The sequence below is a fragment of the Elgaria multicarinata genome, chromosome 3 (assembly GCF_023053635.1).
Source record: "Elgaria multicarinata webbii isolate HBS135686 ecotype San Diego chromosome 3, rElgMul1.1.pri, whole genome shotgun sequence".
In the NCBI taxonomy this organism is placed as follows: domain Eukaryota; kingdom Metazoa; phylum Chordata; class Lepidosauria; order Squamata; family Anguidae; genus Elgaria; species Elgaria multicarinata.
The window spans coordinates 130,280,488-130,300,230 of record NC_086173.1 but is presented as its reverse complement, the minus strand read 5'-3'; the positions used below and the strand labels follow the sequence as shown (position 1 = coordinate 130,300,230).

General features: G+C 40.4%; 1 protein-coding gene across 1 annotated transcript in view; it reads right to left on the bottom strand.

Annotated features, from left to right (window-relative positions):
- CNTN3 (contactin 3) overlaps positions 1-10,669 on the bottom strand; it is a 161,849-nt gene extending 151,180 nt beyond the window's left edge. Inside the window, exon 1 of the mRNA XM_063123413.1 lies at positions 10,559-10,669. Within this exon, the coding sequence (XP_062979483.1) occupies positions 10,559-10,613 (55 nt within the window). The 5' untranslated portion in view covers positions 10,614-10,669. The remainder of the gene's footprint in view (positions 1-10,558) is intronic.
- Positions 10,670-19,743: the final 9,074 nt, after the last annotated feature.

The window sequence follows — 19,743 nt, the reverse complement described above, 5'->3', positions numbered from 1 at the left end:
CACTCTTATGTTCTTAGATCAATACACCATTAAAATCTTTGGTAATTCTGTTTTCTAGTTCCTCCCTTCACAGTGACCTTTCTTCTTGAGCCCTTTCATACAGTCTGGCCATAGTAGCTGCCTTACCTAATTCAGCTCATCCTGCTATAGATATTTATCACATAAATGTTTTCCTTCCCCATGATCCCAAATCATATCTGCTTCTGATGTTCCATATACACATGATGCAGCTAATTCCTAAGTGCATTAACATATAGATTCAACGGGGACTTGTATTTTATGTGCCAATTCAAACTGTTCAATCATAACATTTTTATGTGGAGTGAAAAACTTACCTAAGGCAGCTTTAGCTTGTACAAAGGTATCTTTTTCTCCTGGCAAACTGGGGAAAAATCTGTTGTACTGGAACTCTCAGACAGTGTAGCCCTCTTGTCCTTCTAATAGTATCATCCTCCTTGCCCAATTCGGTGGCATTTTCATAAAATGCAAAACATCCCTCTATAACTTATCATGTTATGAAGTTGTAGATCAGCAAGACCTGAATGAGCCATGCTGTTGCAATGTTTCCAGATCCCATCTTTGTTGCCAAATTGTTGTGTCTCTTTTGAAGATATCTTTAGACAGTGAGTTGTATTAACTTCTTTATTACTGAAACAGTTATTAGAATGTCCTGCTGTTCTTGCTTTCCTTCTCTTCTTCCTGGTTCCCTTTGCTTTCTGCACCCCTACAGAGTGTGTTGTAGGGGACCTGCAGTCCTGCAAGAACATGTCTAAAAACACTACAACATACTGCTCATCATAGCAGCTGAAGGAAGATATAGACGAAAGGATTGCTGAGGGCAAGGTTGGGAAGAACCACAGTTACATATGTCCCAGTGCACTGAATCATTAGTTTAAGCATATTTTTGTCCCAGCCTGTAGGGCCAGGCTTTCTGACACCCCCTGGCAAGTCATACAGGCAAGTCAATGAATTCAACGTATCTCTTGATTGTAGTAGATTAGGTAATACAGACCCAGCTTTCCAGAGTTTGTAGCAGAGTGAACCTGGTTACAGCCTCAATAAATCCGATAGCGTAAGCAGAAGGATATTGGCACACTGCTTGGCTCAAGAGAAAGTCTCAAGGCTAGAAGTCACACAAAGTCACAGTTATAGTCCAACAATAAATTCACAGACAGAGGCTTAATGGTAAAGGGTTCAAGTCAAGAGTCCAAGACTGTTTCTACACCTGCCTTTTTTTCCTGGGATCATCCCAGGATGATCCCTGTTCATCCAAATGACACACAAGGGATCCCAGGAGCAGGCAGTACGATCCCTCCATTTGCCTGGGATAATCCTTAGGTGTAGAAAGGGCAGAAGGTTCACAATAAGCCCAGGCAAGAAAACATTTTGGGCATTTAAGACATTGTTCTCAGAAAACACACTTCAGCCTGTACACCAGCTTAAATACAGGAGATGGGCTGCTAAAGCCCCACAACTGACCATCAATCTTGACAGTGGAATCTGGCCTGCAAACGATCGCTATAACTGAGGGGATGTCTCTGTTCCACTCTTTTCATTTGATGACTCCTGGGTGACACCACCGAAGCTCCCCTCCTCTGCAGAGTTCTCGTTCTGTTCAGTTCCCAAAGAAGATTTCTCAGGTTGTAAATCAGAGGTATGATTCAAGACTGTATCTTGCAGCTAGGGCTGATAGGGAGTATCAACCTCCTTCGGCCTGTGATCAGATGGGAAGCCAGCCAGAGGTAGATTCTCAGTCCCTGAGATTCTCATGATTGGACAAGGATCTAAGCCATGCTGCTCTAAGTCTGATTCGGATTCAGATTCCAAAACTGTAGGGCCCACAGTGACACTGAACCTAGGTTTGACACAGCCAGTGTAATGTGTTGGATTAGTTCTTTTCCAACCAATAAAAACTAATCAAGGAAAGCAAATTTTGAATGCTCATACAGAGTTTTCTTGCTGAAAGCAAAAAGGAGCCTGGGACCAAAAAAAAAAAGTACCCCAATGTTGCTCCATGATACAAGTAAGGAAAATCAAATGCACTTCTTCTGGTTCTGTTTGGAAGACATCTTACAACCACAATATACATTTATATGTGGTCTCAGGTAGCAAAATACTCCCAAAAGCATTTATCTCCATTTATATTTTTCATAAAGGTTAAGACAATCTTTTAGAGAAATTGCCAGGGAAAAAGTCCTGAACAGTTATCCCCCCAGAAAATATCAGTTTCCTAGAAGCCATACTTTAATTTTATTCAGACTGACAATGAATTAATAATCCAGAGTGTTTTTGTCAATGAATAATTTGTAACAATAATTTGCAAAAAGTATTAACTAAAAATTACCATCTCTAAGAGGCATAATATTCTTCAAATTAAATATCTTGTATCTAAAATACTAGGGGCTCATTCTTTTGACATTATATTAGTCACTGTAAATTGCACATTTCTTACCAAGGCGAATCAGATTAAGACATATATTAACAAATATGGCTGATTCAATGCATAGATTCTATTTACAGTTTACATGGTCCAGGTTGTGTTATCTCTTGAAGTATGGCTTGGTTCCAAAAAGAGGGGGAAATAAACTTTTGTCCAGAAAATTAGGAATATAGTTTCTACTGAGACAAATTACTTAACAATGCAAGTCTAAAATATCTTTGAAGCAGATAGAACAGGACAGTTTCTCTCACACTGGAGACATGATTTTCAAGCAAGAGTTCTAGCACTACTGTGGAATCTTCCTCTCTCTTTGTCCCAACTTACATACTCCATTATTTAAACTCCCAAGTAATATAAATCCTACTATTATTGCTGGGTTATATACACTTGTGTTTTTATCACTAAGCCATTCTTATGCATTTTGATCTGCCATATCCTCTCTCTAGAGTTCAATTAGTATATTAGAAGAACAGCAGTTCTGGAAAACTGCTTCTACCTCACTAAATATTCTGAATAACACAGCTAGAATAAATTGCCATGCAGCTTGTTCTGAATTTTGAAAATTACTATTATGTACAGACAACAACAACAATAACAACACAACAACAACTTAAGTATACTGCTTTAAAAGATTATCCAAAAAGAACGAAGGTACAATTTATTGCATATATTATTTGGAGGCATGAAGCCCCTCAATAGATGGATTAAAACTTCCTGCCTTTATCCAAAGGCTCTGTCCCTAGATAATGCTACCCTGACAGCTCAGAGGATTAGCATTTGGACACCATGGAATTATTTGAAAGAACTATTTAGATGGTCTCACTGTATTTTAGTGCTGTATATAGTATCTATCAAGGGTTATGTCCCTTGCTCCTCATCCAGGGTGGTGGTGAAATTTTAGGTGAGTCCATTTTGAACTGTGCCCAGGAAACTCTCTCATCTATGTCACTTGGAAGTTCCCCGGACATTCTGAGGATCTGGCAGGGTTGCTGGATAAAGAAGATGCTCACTATTACACATGTGTTATTTCCTTTCATTTTCCCTAAACAAGAAAGTTCTTATGTCAAATCTGCAAATAGTGTAGGGAAAGGAGATGGCATCATCTGAGAAGCAAACATTAGGAGTAATAGACAACTACCCCACCTCTAGATAACAACCAAGATTTTCAAATAAAGGGGCAAGTCATACAAAAGTATTAACAACCCAAAGCTACATACACAACATACACAATCATGCCCTTATAGTATGTCCTACATATTATGTCCTACATAATCTGAAACATACCATGTTTTATTCAGAATTATTCTCTGAAATATGGCAAAGTAACCATTATCCTTCTTTGATCACACTGACTACATCATTTGAATAGGATGGTCAAAGAGCAGTTAATTCATACTGTATAGCTTTCAGTATGTGGCCATGGCCATATCCAGAAGAACTGCCTCAGACAGCATACAAATTTGCTCCCCAGTTACAGGGAGCAAATTCATTTACTACACTATAAATAATTTGCACATTGTTACTAAACCAAGATGTGATTTATTACAGGAGAGGCATTCTTACACTGCTTGAATTTACATAAGAAACAGTGCCTAATGAAAAACAAGATTAATATCCAATGGGAAAATGTGGCCTAAACACATCAGTGTGTGTTTAAATGACAGCCCTTTAAAAAAACCCAAACCTGCTTAGACAGCACAGTTTGTATGAAATCTGGCTATTGCTCCTTATTGTGAATTGCCCTGTTTACTTTCAATGCCAAGAATCTTATAATTCTATTTTAATTCACATAAATATTTATAGTTAATGTTCTGCTGTTGCGCCTGTTAAAGTGCTTAAGAAAATTTCAAGAATGTGTACTAGATTATGAAACAAAGTTTAAATTATATCACTATGGCATGTCAGAAAAACTTTACAGGATTATATTTAATAATTGTAAGGAAGGAATGGATAAATTTATATGGGAACTAATGATAATGCATAAATTAAAATGTTAGGTTTGGGAAGCTTAATTGCCAGGTTAGTCACCAGTACATCTAGGGGTGAACATATTACACCAGCTTTAAAATCACTATACTGGCTGCCAATTAGTTTCTTGGCGACGTATGAAGGGTTGGTTATTACCTTTAACGGTCTACATGGTTTGGGTCCAGGTTACCTGCGGGATCGCCTTCTCTCGTACAATCTGCCCCACACACTCAGGTCTTCTGGGAAGAATTTACTTCAGCCAGCAAAAACTAGATTAACTGTTACCCAGAGGACCTTCTCTTCTGCCACTTCCACAGTGTGGAAAGACCTGCTGGGAGAGATCCGGCAACTTAACAGTCTTTCTGAATATAAAAAGCAATAAAGACTGATCTCTTCCAGCAGACCTACCCAGTCGAATTTTAAGATGTCTGGTTGTTATTTTAATAATGTATTAGTTTTATATGTTTTAATCAGTTCTATGTATTTTAATAATATTTTTGTATTCTATGTTGTTTCCCGCCTCAATCTAGAGGGAGAGGCGGGTAATATATTATTATTGTTGTTGTTCTTGTTGTTGTTGTTGTTAATCGTAAAAGAAATATCACCCATTTAGCAACACTTGATTCACCTTTTCTCACACATTGGGCCTGTTTGCATGTTATGACATCCCACTGTGGCTTAATTTAGCTGTGGGGGCTGTTGAGTTGTATGGGCACATGCAGACAACCTTTTTGTATGTCATGTGAACCAAGGAAGTAGGGCTTATTTGAGGGTTATACAACCCTTAGATAACCCAAGGCTTGTTTTAGGGTTATCTAAGGTTATCCAACCTTTAAATAACCCCTGCTGCCGGGGTTTGCGTGACACAACAAGTCACGGCAAGCTGGGCAGCATGGGCGCTATGCAAAAACCTGGCACAATGCAACACAATGCAACACACACACCAGGAAAATTAAGCCATGGTGGGCTCTCTTGACTTGAATGAGGTTATTGAATTCTCAGAATAAAAAGAAAAGTTTTCCCAACAATACAAGGAAAGGGGAAGTTTGAAAAACATGTTCGTCTTTCAGTTGTGTTATTATTAATTAATGGACCTTGTGGTGTATGGAGATGCTCACAGTACACATTTTCAGCAATCTGTTTTTACTTGTTAAGTGACATTGAACTTAGGTTTAACTAAATGGGCAAATTAGTCTAATGTAATTTTTATTGATTGTAATGGGAACTAAAGTCAACTAGCATAGTCAGGATCCAACCCACTGGGCTCTTTATATGCTTTGCTGGCTACTGCATTATGATTTGAATTCTTTCTTTCTTTTTTCTTTTTTATTCGATAAACAATTTTAGGGGGAATATTATTTTATTTTTAAAAGGAAAAAGGAAAATAACTGTTCCATGTTTATCTTCAAAAAAACTTTTAGTAACACCCAGATGGAAACTGAGGTATCAGCTGCAAGCCAAATCAGGTCCCACCCTGTAAGTAATTACTGCAGCAATGAGCTATGATTGCAATAATTCCTAGGAACCAAGAGTGTTCAGGTCCGACAGTGCTAGGGGCAGCAACAACAAGCAACACAGCGAAAATAGGCCAATGACCTCTGGGCTAAGAATATAAATACCCAAACTCTTGAAAGCAGAATGAAAAGGAAATACAGATGCTGTTTTAATTTCACAAGGTTTTATCGACAGTGAGATTGTCTTTACGCAAAATAATTAACTTGGCTATGGAGTAATGCTTTTCCTACATTCTAGATGGGTGACTACAAACGCAGCTAGAGCAAAGTCTCTGTTACATTTTTAGAGGCAGAATCAAGGTATTCCAAATGTCATTCTAATGTCTAATCTCATATCTTAGGGCAAGTACGTACTAGCACCAACACAGATTATTCTTAAATGCCAGCTGAGGTATGTATTTCTCAGTGCCTTCTCATCGAATCACAGTTTCTCAGTTTATAAACTGTTTCTAAGATTTTGCTCCAGAAACCAAGGCCATGGCTAGACGAGAGGGGTGGAGGGGAGTGAACTCGCAATTTTATGATCCCGAGATCATCCCCCTCATCTATACGCGACGCGCGATGTCCCAGGAGGAAGAGGACATTGCGCCCACCATTTTTTAAAAAAAGAAACAGGAGTTGGAGCGCACCAGCACTCCAGTGCAAAGGTAAGTGTTTTTTTTTAAAAAAGCCCTGACCCTGCTCCCCCCACCCATGATGAGCCTGGAGCGCTTGAAGAGCTCCATGCCCTGTGCCCGGTTCCCGGCTCCTCACGTTTACTCGTGAGGAGCCAGGACTATACCAGGATGGCTGCCCACACGTCATACGGTTTCGGGATCATCCTGGGACCGTGGGGAAAACCGCAAAAAATGTGTAGGGTCATATCCCGGGGAAATGCAGAGAACATCCCCCCCTGCTCCCGTGATCCCTGTGTGTCATGTGGACACACAGGGACGATCCCCAGGATTTCACCCCATCTAGACATGCCCCAAGATAGATCTTCTGTTTGGAGCAGTTCCTTTTATGTTTTAGAACAAGCTATTTTTCTTCTTGAAACTATTCCTATTTGAGACTAAAAGAAATTTTGTAAGAAAGTATCTTCATTACATAAAATTTGGAGAACATACATATTAATAAAACTATAGCTTTCCCCAACCTGGTGCCCTCCAGTTGTTTTGTACTACAACTCCCAGGATTCCTGACCATTGACCATGCTATTTAGGGCTAATGTGAACTGAAGTCAGGGAAAGCTGCCTTGACTGTTAATATTTAAAAGACCTGCAAGAAAGGAAGTTTATGAAATCACACCCAAAGGGAGCAAATCAATTATTCAACAAATCTAGAGCAGCCTTCCCCAACTTTGTGCCCTGCAGGTATTTTGGACTTCAATTCCCATCACACCCAGCCAGCCTGACCAATGGTTAGGAAACGCTAGGAGTTATAGGCCAAAATATCTGGAGGGCACCAGGTTGGGAAGGCTGATCTCCAATGTCTTTGCCACAGACAAATCCAGAGCTTATATCCTAACTTTCTAAGTAGTCCCTCTCCTATATTTCAATGGACTTTCCCAGTGATTGAGAGGAAAGTTCTGCGAACTTGTATTTTCTTTTGTTTCTCAAAGATTTCAGCACCCCATAACATATGTTGTATAATTCATAACGTTATCCCCCCTTTGGGATTAAGAACTGTTATTAGAACAATTAGAACAAACAGATAGAATAATTGGGGGCTGAAGAATGTGTGAAACATAAGAGTTACTCTGTCTCATTCCTTGTCACTCCACTAAACACAAAGAAGCACATAGGTTGCTGAAGTTCCCAGGTGTAACTACATGGAAAAACTATAGCCCACTTTACTCATTCAATGAACAAAGACAAACCTAGGAACTCCCAAACCCCTGGGAGACAAGGTATAAATATACAGTAAGGTTAGTCATAGCAAGCAGTCCTGAAGGGCATATCTGTCAAAGTGGAATGAAGAGCAAAAACGGAATGAGATTCATACATTTGCTTTTGAACAGAACAGAGTTGCATGAAAGACCAAACCATTTTTCCTGCAGCCATCTTGGTAAAAGCTTATATTAAATTGCCTAACCCACAGTATTAAAGCTCTCTTCTCATCATCAGAAGCATAGCAGAAGTGTATCTATATTATTTAATTGTGCCAAGACAAACTGTTTAAAAGTTGGAATATAGGTCCACAGTTATAAAATAATTTGCACATTGCTCATCTATATATTAAAACCCTTGACATCTTGACAGCTACAGGAGACATGATTATTTATTTATTTATTTATATAGCACCATCAGTATACATGGTGCTGTACAGAGTAAAACAATAAAATATCAAAACCCTACCGCATAGGCTTACATTCTAATAAAATCATAATAAAACAATAAGAAAGGGAAGGGAATGTACCAAACAGGCACAGGGGAGAGTAAAACTAACAGTATAAAAGGTCAAAATCAATGATTGTGCCCCATTCTCAGTGCCCCGCCCAGGGATGGGATGTGCATATCTTAGGAAGTACGTGGGGAGACACCAGCTGCGGCAGCTCACCCAGGGACACGACTCTGCAGGCATGTGAAATAGTCAACGGAGCCCACCACACGACGCAATAATCAATGCTTGTGCAGATTGTCAGCTCTGCACACCGTTGATTAGTTGTGTTGATTATTTTGGGGAAATAACCAACCGTGGTATGGAAAAGGCTTGCCGGACGATGCAATAGTCAACATTTGACTATTTAAGCAGTGGTTGACTATTTAAGCAATGGTGAACCCAGTCACTGAGCTGTTGAAGATGAAGTTCAAAGAAAGTTCATCTTAATAACCCAAATAAATTAAACTGCTTTTAATTTATGGAAGCATAAATTAAACTGCTTTTGGAATTAAACTGCATTTTTATTAGTATTGTATTTCACATTCTTCTGATCAGTGTTTTAAGCAGCTGAAGGACAGGTACCTTCTTGTGAATGTAATGTAAATATGGCCTTAGCTAGACCGGGCTTTATCATGGGGCGAACCCTGGGATCGTCCCTGTGCATCCACATGATGCACAGGAGATCGTGGGATCAGGGAGGGATGATCCCTCCCTTGCCCCGGGATAGAGCCCTCCCCTTTGGGCCCGCTTTTTCCACGGTCCTGGGTTGAGCCTGAGACCATGGAACATGTGGCCCGTTGCCATGGTTTGACCCCACTCTGCGCAATTACTCGTGTGGAGCTGGGAGCCGTGCATGGCACAGCGCTCCCCAGGAGTGCTGTGCCAATCAGGGTTAGGGTGGGGGGAGCAGGAAAAGTAATTAAATTTTTAAAATACCCTTACCTTTAGCACACGAGCGTTCGTGCACGCCTTCCTCTTTAAGAAAAAAACTGGCAGGCACGACGCCTCTCTTCCCGAGGTCGTCGCACCTCATGTGTCAATGGAGGAGGGATCTCATGTTAATCACAATGCGAGATCGTCCCTTCTCTGTCGCGGACTATTAGGTAGGTCTAGCTAAGGTCAAAGATGCCTTTCAGAATTTGAATTCAGCTTTCAATGACTGAGAAAATACCTTTCATCTCCTTTCACTGTTGAACTGAATGCATAACTTAGTGTTTTATTTGTGCAATGGTAATTCAAGTTATGGGCAGTAGCATTATTAAAACTTGTGTTATTTGTGATGACCGCAAACAATACTAAGAATAACTTTGTCTGGATGTAGCTATGTAAGATATGTGTAACAAACCACATTGGCTCCTCATTTCATACATGTTTTACAAACAACAACATGGTAGTGAACTCAACAATATAGTTTGTTCCAGCTCTGCTTATTAGGGCTGTGCACGGACCCCCTGATCCGCTCTGCTCCCGATCTGCAAATTGCGGATCGGGCCCGCTCCGCCCCGCCTTGATCTGCCTAGGGTCCACTCTGCTCCACTGCGGAGCTCTGGCTCTGAATCGGAGCTCCACAGTGGCGGGGGGCAGCGCCAGGTAAGGCCCCCCTCCCTCCTCACCCTTACCCGCGTCTGTCCCGGCCCGTCACCAGCTTTACTAGAGCCCGCGGCTAAACCAGGAACTGTAGGCCCCGCTTGCGACGGACCAGGTAAGACCCCTCTCCCCCCTGCCCCCTTACCCGGCTCTGCCACTGTTGCCGCATGGGTGGCGGCAGCAGTGGCAGGGCCAAGTAAACCCCCTTACCTTTTTTGCGGAGCTCCGGATCGAGGCAAAGGATCCACCTTCACCTTGATCCGCTCCGCGACGCTCCGCTTCTCCCTCGATCCTCTTCGCCTCCGCCTTCTCTGGTCCGAGGAGAAGCGGAGCACAGCCCTACTGCTTATGGTTAGGAATTCTCAAAATTCATAGATGGACCTATTGGAGAGCAGTACAGAAACCAGTTTTTAATGGAACACTGTTGTTGTTGCTGTTGTGTTTTTTAAGGACTGCCTCTCCCTTACAAACATGCCATTTTTTACTTTGAAATGTGCAGCTGCATGTAATAACCAAACACAGGAGAAATTAAGCTGTTTTAATACACCATTAATGTTTAAAGTTTAGAATATATACTTACTTTTAATGGACTGAAGTGTTTAGCTTTACTATTTCAACATTTTATTTTGAAAGAAATGACTTGGCTGCTGTTCTAATTTAGAAATTATAGATTAACGTATATCCTTACCTCCAAGGCAGCCAACAAAGAAAAGCAGGAACATCTGTTTCCATAGTAACAACATCTTCAGCAGCCTAAAGTTAGAAGTTCTTGTCCAGCCACAAAGGAACAGTACACTTAGTTGTCCAGAACCTTTAATCTGTAAAAAAAAAATGAATACACAAATAATTTAATCATAGTATTCACAGCATGAAAAGCAAGTTTCTTGTCACATGAACTCTCAATAAAGATAGACTGACAGATTGACAAAACTATCAAAATTATTCTCTCTTCAGCTCAGGCTCTGTAAAAACCTGACATTTCTATTAGAGTATCACATACCATGCCGGTTAGCAATCAAATAATCTTATGGCTTTGGGAGGACTATTCTTTCAATATACAGAATCAGTGTGCTCCAGAATCTACTCTATCACTATTTCCAAATGGCTGTCCAAGATATTCATGAGGAATCGATCTCAAATTTAGAAAATGGTGCAAAGCTGGACGTACGACTTAAGGCCGTCTAATTGAGGTTACAATGAGTTTTGAACCAAGCAGAATATTCTAACCATTATTTAATCTGTTCTGGAAATTTAGTGACGTGTTCAGCAGCACACTGGTAAAACAGGAAAGTAATCTAGGTATGCAAATTCATTCTTTAATCTGAAAAAAGGCATACAATGGCATAAAACAATTTCCCCTGTACAACAATGATTCAGTCAAGCAAAAACAGAGTTTTAAAATGCACACATAATTCCATCAACAGACCTACTCAACCTTTCCTAAGCTTAGGCCTAACTCCACAGAGAAATCACATAAGAAGCAACTTCATAAGAAACAACTGCAGATAATAGCCAGAGCTCTTTGATCCCCAGACACGTGGTACATGTCCTCAGCGCTGCCATATATTTGTGGAGTTTTTATTTCTTGCCTTGCTTCCTAGTTGTTCCTGTCTTCAGCTATCTTTTAATGAACTTTACTTTCAATCTGTTCACTCCCTAAAACGTAGGGTGACCATATGAAAAGGAGGACAGGGCTCCTGTGTCTTTAGCAGTTGTGTAGAAAAGGGAATTTCAACAGGTGTCATTTGTATATACGGAGAACCTGATGAAATTCCGTCTTCATCACAACAGTTAAATGTGCAGGAGCTATACTAGAGTGACCAGATTTAAAAGAGGGCAGGGCACCTGCAGCTTTACCTGTTGTGATGAAGAGGAAATTTCACCAGGTTCCCTGTATATACAAATGACACCTGCTGAAATTCCCTTCTCTATGCAATTGTTAAAGATACAGGAGCCTTGTCCTCCTTTTCAGATGGTCACCCTACCTAAAAGTGGGGAAATCTATCCTCTTTCCCCTATAGCATTTATTTTTATTTTTTTTATTTTTTAAATATTTCTATACCACCTGTCATATAAACGTATCTAGGTGGTGTACAAGATTAAAACCATAATCTAAAAACAGAAATAAAAATACACAATATAACTAAAACATAACCAGCGGCCATCAGAAAACAGACAAACAAAAAATCAAAATGACAGGTATGACAAATAATCCAAAACTGAAACAAATAAAAAAAGTCTGCAAAAGCTAGACCTTTGCTCTCTTTCCCCTCGTCCCTCCCTCGCAATCCTAGAAGTTTCAATCTTCCCATTTAAAGGGGCAATGCAAAGCATGGGAGCTGAGAATGTAAAAGGGGCCATGCTATTGAACTTTTTGTTCATTGAAGAATGCTTCAATAACTTCAGTAAAGTTTAGTCTGTTAAGTAATTTTTATTTATTTATTTATTACATTTTTATACCACCCAATAGCTGAAGCTCTCTGGGCGGTTCACAAAAAGTAATTAGTTCTGAATATTTAAAAAAAACTAATTTTATTCAAGTTTTAAATTAAAATCTATCAACATTTTCTATTGCTATTAAATTTGTAAAACTCTACTATAAAAATAATCCAAATAAATGTATATGTACTAATATAGAACAAAAATAAAAGATTTTCAATATTATATGCATATTATTTGGAATGCACCTTTTGAGTTAGACTATCTTGGGAAGGGGGAATTATATTCTGAACAATGGTGAAAGGGGGGAATGGAGCAAAAAAGGTTGAGAACCATGTTCTAGACCATGCACAAGGACAACACCAGAGCACATTACAGTAGTCTATATGTGAAGTTACTACTGTATGGGTTACTGTGGCTAAGCCATTTCTGGCAGTAGCAGCTATACTAGCTAAAGCTGGTAAAAAAGAGAGTTTATTTTCACTGCAGCCTCTTGGGCTTCCAGAGACAACTATGGTTCTGTGAATATCCCCAACCTGCTCTGACAGAGGAAGTGCAACCTCATCCAGAAGAAGCAAATTGCCTAAGTCCCAGACTTACTCACAGGCCTTCCATTTTATCAGTCTCAGTTTACTGACGCCCATCCATGCCACCACTGCATCCAGCCAGTGGACCCTGCATAGCCTCTCCTGATTCAGATGTAACAGAGAAATAGAGGTCCAAATTTCCCATTGACCAGTCTCAATGGCTTCATATTGATGCTGAATAGCATTGGGGACAAGATGGCACAAGTGCCAGAGGGCTGAAAAGTAATCAGCCAATGCAACCCACTGCAATTAGCCCTGCAAGTAAGAGCAGAACCACTGTAAAGCAATGTCCTCTACATCAACACATGGAGATGGTCCAAATTAATATCATGGTCATTAGTATCAAATGATGCTGAGAGATTAAACAAGAGTAACGGGTTTGCACTCTGCTTATCTCTCGGCTAATAAAGCTCACCCACCAGTGTAACCAATTCAATACTTAAATCAGGTCTGAACTCAGACTGAAGTGGAAAATTAGTTTCCTCCAAGGGTGCCTGGAGCTGAGTCACCATCACTCTCTTTAGTACTTTTTCAAAGAAGGGTGTATTAGCAGCCAGGCTGCCATGCCCCTGCTGGAGGAATCCTCCACTGCAAAGGAGGTGGAGCTCCTAGAGGCTTATGAAGTCATGGAACCATCTATATTAGGAGACCTAGGGTAATGTGGGCCCTCGGGGGAGAGGACCATGGGTCCATTCCCAAAGGAAGAAAGGAGTACTGCTTCATAGTCAGAGGCTGTGGCTGTTTCTACACCTGCCTTTTTCCCCAGGATCGTCCCAGGATCATCCCTGTACATCCAAATGACACACAGGGGATCCCGGGAATAGACAGGGACGATTTGTCTGGGATAACCCTTAGGTGTAGAAAGGGCCTGAATGACCCCCAGTCTCAGAGAGCATAATCACCTGCTTCTTCTCTGGTGCTGCTGCTTCTCTGGCTGACAGATTAGGACAGACTGGGCTAAAACAAAATAATATTTTACCACCTTTTACAGCAGGAACGTGGTACCTTAAATGAAACAACAGATTTGCCAGAAATGGAAAATGAAAACGTTGAGCTACCAGGTCTTGGGGAAGAAGCAGGCTCTCACTTTCCAGAGTAGTGTCGGCAGATATGCAATCCACCCTATATAGCTGCTCAAGCCAGTAAAGCTTTTTATCAAGCTTTGCGGACAAAATATCAAAAGAAATCAAGAAAAATCACACGAGACATTAGTTTGAGCTATATTTATAAATGATACACATCTATCCATAACTGAAGGAACAGGAAGGAACGTTGCAAATCAATTTATCCATAACATTATCACTTATCACATTCTCTCTCTGATAGAAAGTATGACAAGAGTCAAACAATGTTTATTCAAATGGTTTGACAAGCAGAATCACTGACTGATGTCAGATAGATCGGAAACTTGTATTATATTTGCAGCACCAGAACTAATATTCCTGCAACCAATTGCTACCAAATCTTCTTGTCATGTAGGAACATAGATAGACAGTTAACAAAGTAAAGAGACTGAAAATGCAGGAACAATCCTTCGTAATGTTTCATGGCTAACGTAAGACAAAGTATTCTTATTTAATACTATCTGACCATCTTGCTCATGGATTGAATCCTCTGGCAAAACACAACGAAGACAATATTGGCATATTGCAACGCAGACATTGAGAAGTCATTCAACAGTAATTATGGAGATTATCAGACTTTTAAGGACTTGCAGCAAGAGAAGCTGGGGAATGACAGAGCACTTTTATTGCAGGGGGAACTAGACATGGTTCAGCTATGTCACTGCAGAGGCCATCAGTGAGGGAGGAAGCAGCAGCCAGGCACCTCTCCACCGTGCCTGGGTCCAGCTCCAGCTGAGAGCCCCCTCCCTCCTGCTACCAACTGTCTCTGCAGAGGCCACCAGTGAGGGAGGAAGCAGCAGCCAGGCACCTCTCCACCATGCCTGGGTCCAGCTCCAGCTGAGAGCCCCCTCCCTCCTGCTGTCAACTGTAACTGCTGAACTTTGCAACTAAGATTGTAGTGCCTGAATTTGCTTTCCTTTCCCCCCTCCTCCTCCTCCCTCCCAATCGCCTTTCCTTTTGTGTCATGTCTTTTAGATTGTAAGCCTGTGGGCAGGGACTGTCAAGAAATACTTTTGTAAGCCACCGTGAGAGCCTTTTTTGGCTGAATGGCGGCATAAAAATCCTTAAATAAATAAATAAATAAATATGAAGTGTGTGGATAGTTTGCTGTACACATAGTGTGTGCTTCAATAGACGACATGGTACATGACCATTCAGAAACATATTGTCTACAATGCATCCTGGAAGGTGAAAGAAGAAAGTGCAAAAGCCGGGTTGCAGTTAAACCTCAAAAAAACCAAGATTATGGCAACCAGCTTGATTGATAACTGGCAAATAGAGGGAGAAAACGTGGAGGCAGTGACAGACTTTGTATTTCTGGGCGCAAAGATTACTGCATACGCTGACTGCAGCCAGGAAATCAGAAGATGTTTACTTCTTGGGAGGAGAGCAATGACAAATCTTGATAAAATAGTTAAGAGCAGAGACACCACACTGACAACAAAGGTCCGCATAGTTAAAGCAATGGTATTCCCCGTAGTAACCTATGGCTGCGAGAGCTGGACCATAAGGAAGGCTGAGCGAAAGAAGATAGATGCTTTTGAACTGTGGTGTTGGAGGAAAATCCTGAGAGTGCCGTGGACTGCAAGAAGATCAAACCAGTCCATACTCCAGGAAATAAAGCCAAACTGCTCACTTGAGGGAATGGTATTAAAGGCAAAACTGAAGTACTTTGGCCACATAATGAGAAGACAGGATACCCTGGAGAAGAGGCTGATGCTAGGGAAAGTGGAAGGCAAAAGGAAGAGGGGCCGACCAAGGGCAAGATGGATGGATGATATTCTGGAGGTGACAGACTTGACCTTGGGGGAGCTGGGGGTGGCGACAGCCGACAGAAAGCTCTGGCGTGGGCTGGTCCATGAAGTCACAAAGAGTCGGAAACGACTGAACGAATAAACAACAACAACAAACAGTTTCAGAGGCTGTCATAAAACTTGAAGGAAATACCTGAATCCTTCAAATATTCATGAGGTATTCAAACAACAGAATGAAAATCTAACTGAGCTTTTGCTTTCTTTAGCTCTATCCAAAAAGGAAGAAATAAAACAAACTTTTACTAAGAAATTTGAAGTTTTTTCATCTGATAACAACTCTCTTGAATCCTCAACACCTCAGATAATATTCATCAGAAGATGAATTATCTACTGCTCTCCAAGCAATTTTGGAAGTTCTAAAATGTTACTATCAATTATCAGGAGGCAAAAAACATTTATCTTTTCCTCAGGTTTAAATAATTGCCTCATTTTTTAATCAGGAAAAAATTGAACCCTGCGTGAGTGAACTTATGCTTAGATGACAGAACTTTCTCCTCCTCATGCCCACCCTAAGGCACTAGATCCTCCAAGAAAGGATCTCTGGAAGGACTTCTAACCTTCTAGTTCAGATTTGGAGTGTGCTCCAGGGGGTGCAAGTAGGAAGAGGAATCTCCTGCTTCCCCTTTCCACTGACAGAAGCTGTTCCATTTGTGGCAAGTTTTACTTGGATTCCTGTTCTACTTTGTTTTAGTTTATTGTGAATGTCTGTATGCCATAGCTCAGTGTGATAGAGCACTTACCAGCACTTTTAAATAGTATATGAAAAAAACACAAGTCCCTGCATGTTTACTCAGAAGTAAGCAGGATAAATCTCTGCAAGACAAGGCTCTGAAGGAAGTAGGCCTGAATCATTCGGCATCTTCCTTCTCTGCCCCTGCCTCTGCCCCCTCTGCCCCACAGGGAAAATGTCTTATTTCTGATCAGTAGCTAATCAGGGAGAAGTACTTCCCCATGCTAAGCACTGAGAAGGCTCCACCAAGGCTAGCTTGGTGGAAGCAGCCAGAAAAAGAAAGATCTCCATATGGTGGCAGCAAAAAAGGTCACAGGAAGGGAAGGACAAAAAGGTGTGTGGGCACTACTTTGGTGTTTTCACTTACAGAACAGGGTGTTGCTGGTCTATGAGTTATACTGGAAAATAATTACCCGTGCTAATCAAAGCAGTGATATGAGACAGAAAATTTTCCAAAACTGAAAATTTTCCAGTGCTTTATTTTTCCATAGAAATTTTTCCATTTCGTAAGTTCATTAGTCACAATGAAGGGACGCCAATTGCAAATTAGGTAATCTTGGCAGTTGCGAAGTTGTAATTAATGTTTTTCAAGTGATTGTCCCTAGAAACTATGTGAGAGAAAACCTATATGTCCCTGAAACAATATATGTCTTAGTATGAAATTAATTTTTTAAGTAGTAACAGCGAAAGTGATGGTGCCCCCAAAATCATAGTGGAATGGTGTTGAACTCTGTTGAAATAGATTAAAAGTTATTAGCATATCATTCAGTTCGACTTACCCAACCTGGTGGCCTCCAGATGTGCTGGACTACAACTCCCAAAATCCCCAGCAAGCCATGCTGACTGAAGGATTTGAGGGTTGTAATCCACAATATCTGGAGGGCACCAAGGTGGGGCGGGCTAAATTAAAGTGTCAATAGTTTTCAGTACTTTTGTTTCTTTCTTACATTTAAATCGGAAATACATGCTATGGTTTTTAGTCGTTGTTTTTTACAAGTATTCCAATAAAAATGTCTACAGAACATAACACTTAAATCACATGAAGGGTGCTTTAATTTCCCTCTTCAAATAGCTCAGTTCAGATGCCTGCAGTGCATTGGGATAAAAATTTAACAAGGGGTACTGTCCTTTCCTTTTTTTTAAGCTTTGTTTTACCTGCATGTAGAAAACATGCTAAATTAAATCACTCTCTAGCTTACCCAGGCTCATTCACAGAGCACTACCATTATATGAGCACTTCAGGTTGCACAGTTCACATTTTCTCTTACTGCTTTTTTAAAATGACGGACAGAAGTCTCTCTTTTTCTGTTTCTCTGAGCTCTATTGCATGAAGACAGGATATCATGCTGCTGGGCCTAGATAAGATAATGCAAGTGTAACAATAAAAATAAAAGTCATGTTCCCTCAATCATTTGGAAAGGCTCTAGGTCTGGTGCTACCAGGCTGTAGATTTGTCGAACCTCATTTCTTTAGCCTAGCTTCTGCAGGAACTTTTCACTCCTGAAGGTTTCTGCTTTGTCCAAACATGTTATTACAGAACTGTCAAGACAAAACCTCTCCTATCCACTATGGGATTTCCCCTGTAATATTATTGTCTAGCTATTATTCTGGCACTGTCCTTGAGGGAGAATAGTACTTGTCTTTTTGTCTTTTAACAAATGGTGGCTGCGGTTTACATGTTTCTTCTGGGTACTTTTGCCCATTGAGAGCTACAGTTCAATTTGCTTGGAAAAATCTTTCTTGAGCTAATGCTCTCTTTCCTAATTAATCTTTCTTCTCTTTTAATTTCTGTCGAAGCATACAACTTTGCAATTTCATCTGTAATGGGTGCTTTCAATATCCGGGTGACGTGCAGTTTGTCATATATTTCTAGGTACTGCCATTGCTTATTTTAAGGGAGTGAGGGGCATTTAAAGCAAAAAATGCAGAGCTTTCATATTGTACAAAGCACAGCAAAACACTTAGATATCCTATTTTAGGGTGCATCTCATTTTAACAGTTTTTGTTCAATTTTGTACAGCTGATCTTCAACTGTGATTCAAAGCTCCATCACACCAGGGGTTAGCACGCTCCCTGCCTCACTTCTCCGCCCGTGTTTTTCCTCAAGTTACTTCCTCTTTCAAAAGAGGAAGTACCCAATGAGCACGAGGTCCATAGAGTCCACTGTTCTAATGGCGCTGCTTCTCCTGCACACAGCAGGAGAGAGCAGCAATTCCAAGTTTAAAAAAACATCGGACTTAATGAGGGGTTTTTTTGTTGCGCAAGGAAGGCCAGAAGGAGCGGAAGGCGTGTGGGAGGTAGACGACGTCATGTGAGGGACCTGAGCAAACTCCGTGAGTGCCCAGTAATGAGCATGCAATAAAACGCTCGTCAGATGGAGCTTTCAGGTTCCCCAACTGGCTGATAAGTCAACAAAACCTGAGTCACAGAAATTATGATACTGTAACTTCCTTTTGTGTTTTAGAATTTTAAATTTTGTATACTCATTTTTATCTTAATTTTAGAATTTCTGTAAACCGCCCAGAGAGCCCTGGCTATGGGAGCGGTATATAAGTGCAATAAATAAATAAATAAATATAAATTTTGTGTTAATTTTGTGTCTTGGGCTTTTTTAAGTGATCAGAAGAAGAAAGAGAAAGAAAGGTCATAAGATGTAAATATCCTTTCTCTTTAATGGTTGTGCAGAAAAACAGATTTCAACAGGTGCATGTTTTTCATCCCTGTTTTGACAAGCTGCACCTATTTCTTTTACTGACTGACTCATAAATAAATTTATCTAGGTGTTATACAATATAAAACATAATAATAACACAAAAACACAGAAATGAAATCTTAATACAAACACTCCACAATATAAAAAGCAGTAAAACAGCATAAAATATAATACAAAGATAAAACTAGAATGACCATCCGGTATAAAAGGTAAAATTACATCATGGGAGCTAAAAAGCTAGAACGGAAATACTTAAAATACAGAAATACATTAAAAGCCTGGGAGAACAGAAAAGTATAGAAGATAGTTATGTGGGTTCCAGCCGAGCTTACCTTGCGACAGCATTCCTAAGCAGAAGAATTTACCTTCAGAACTTTCACACAGTGCATAGTTAAACTATGGAATTCACTGCCTAAAAACGTAGTGATGGCCACCAATCTGGATGGCTTTAGAGGGGGTTAGATAA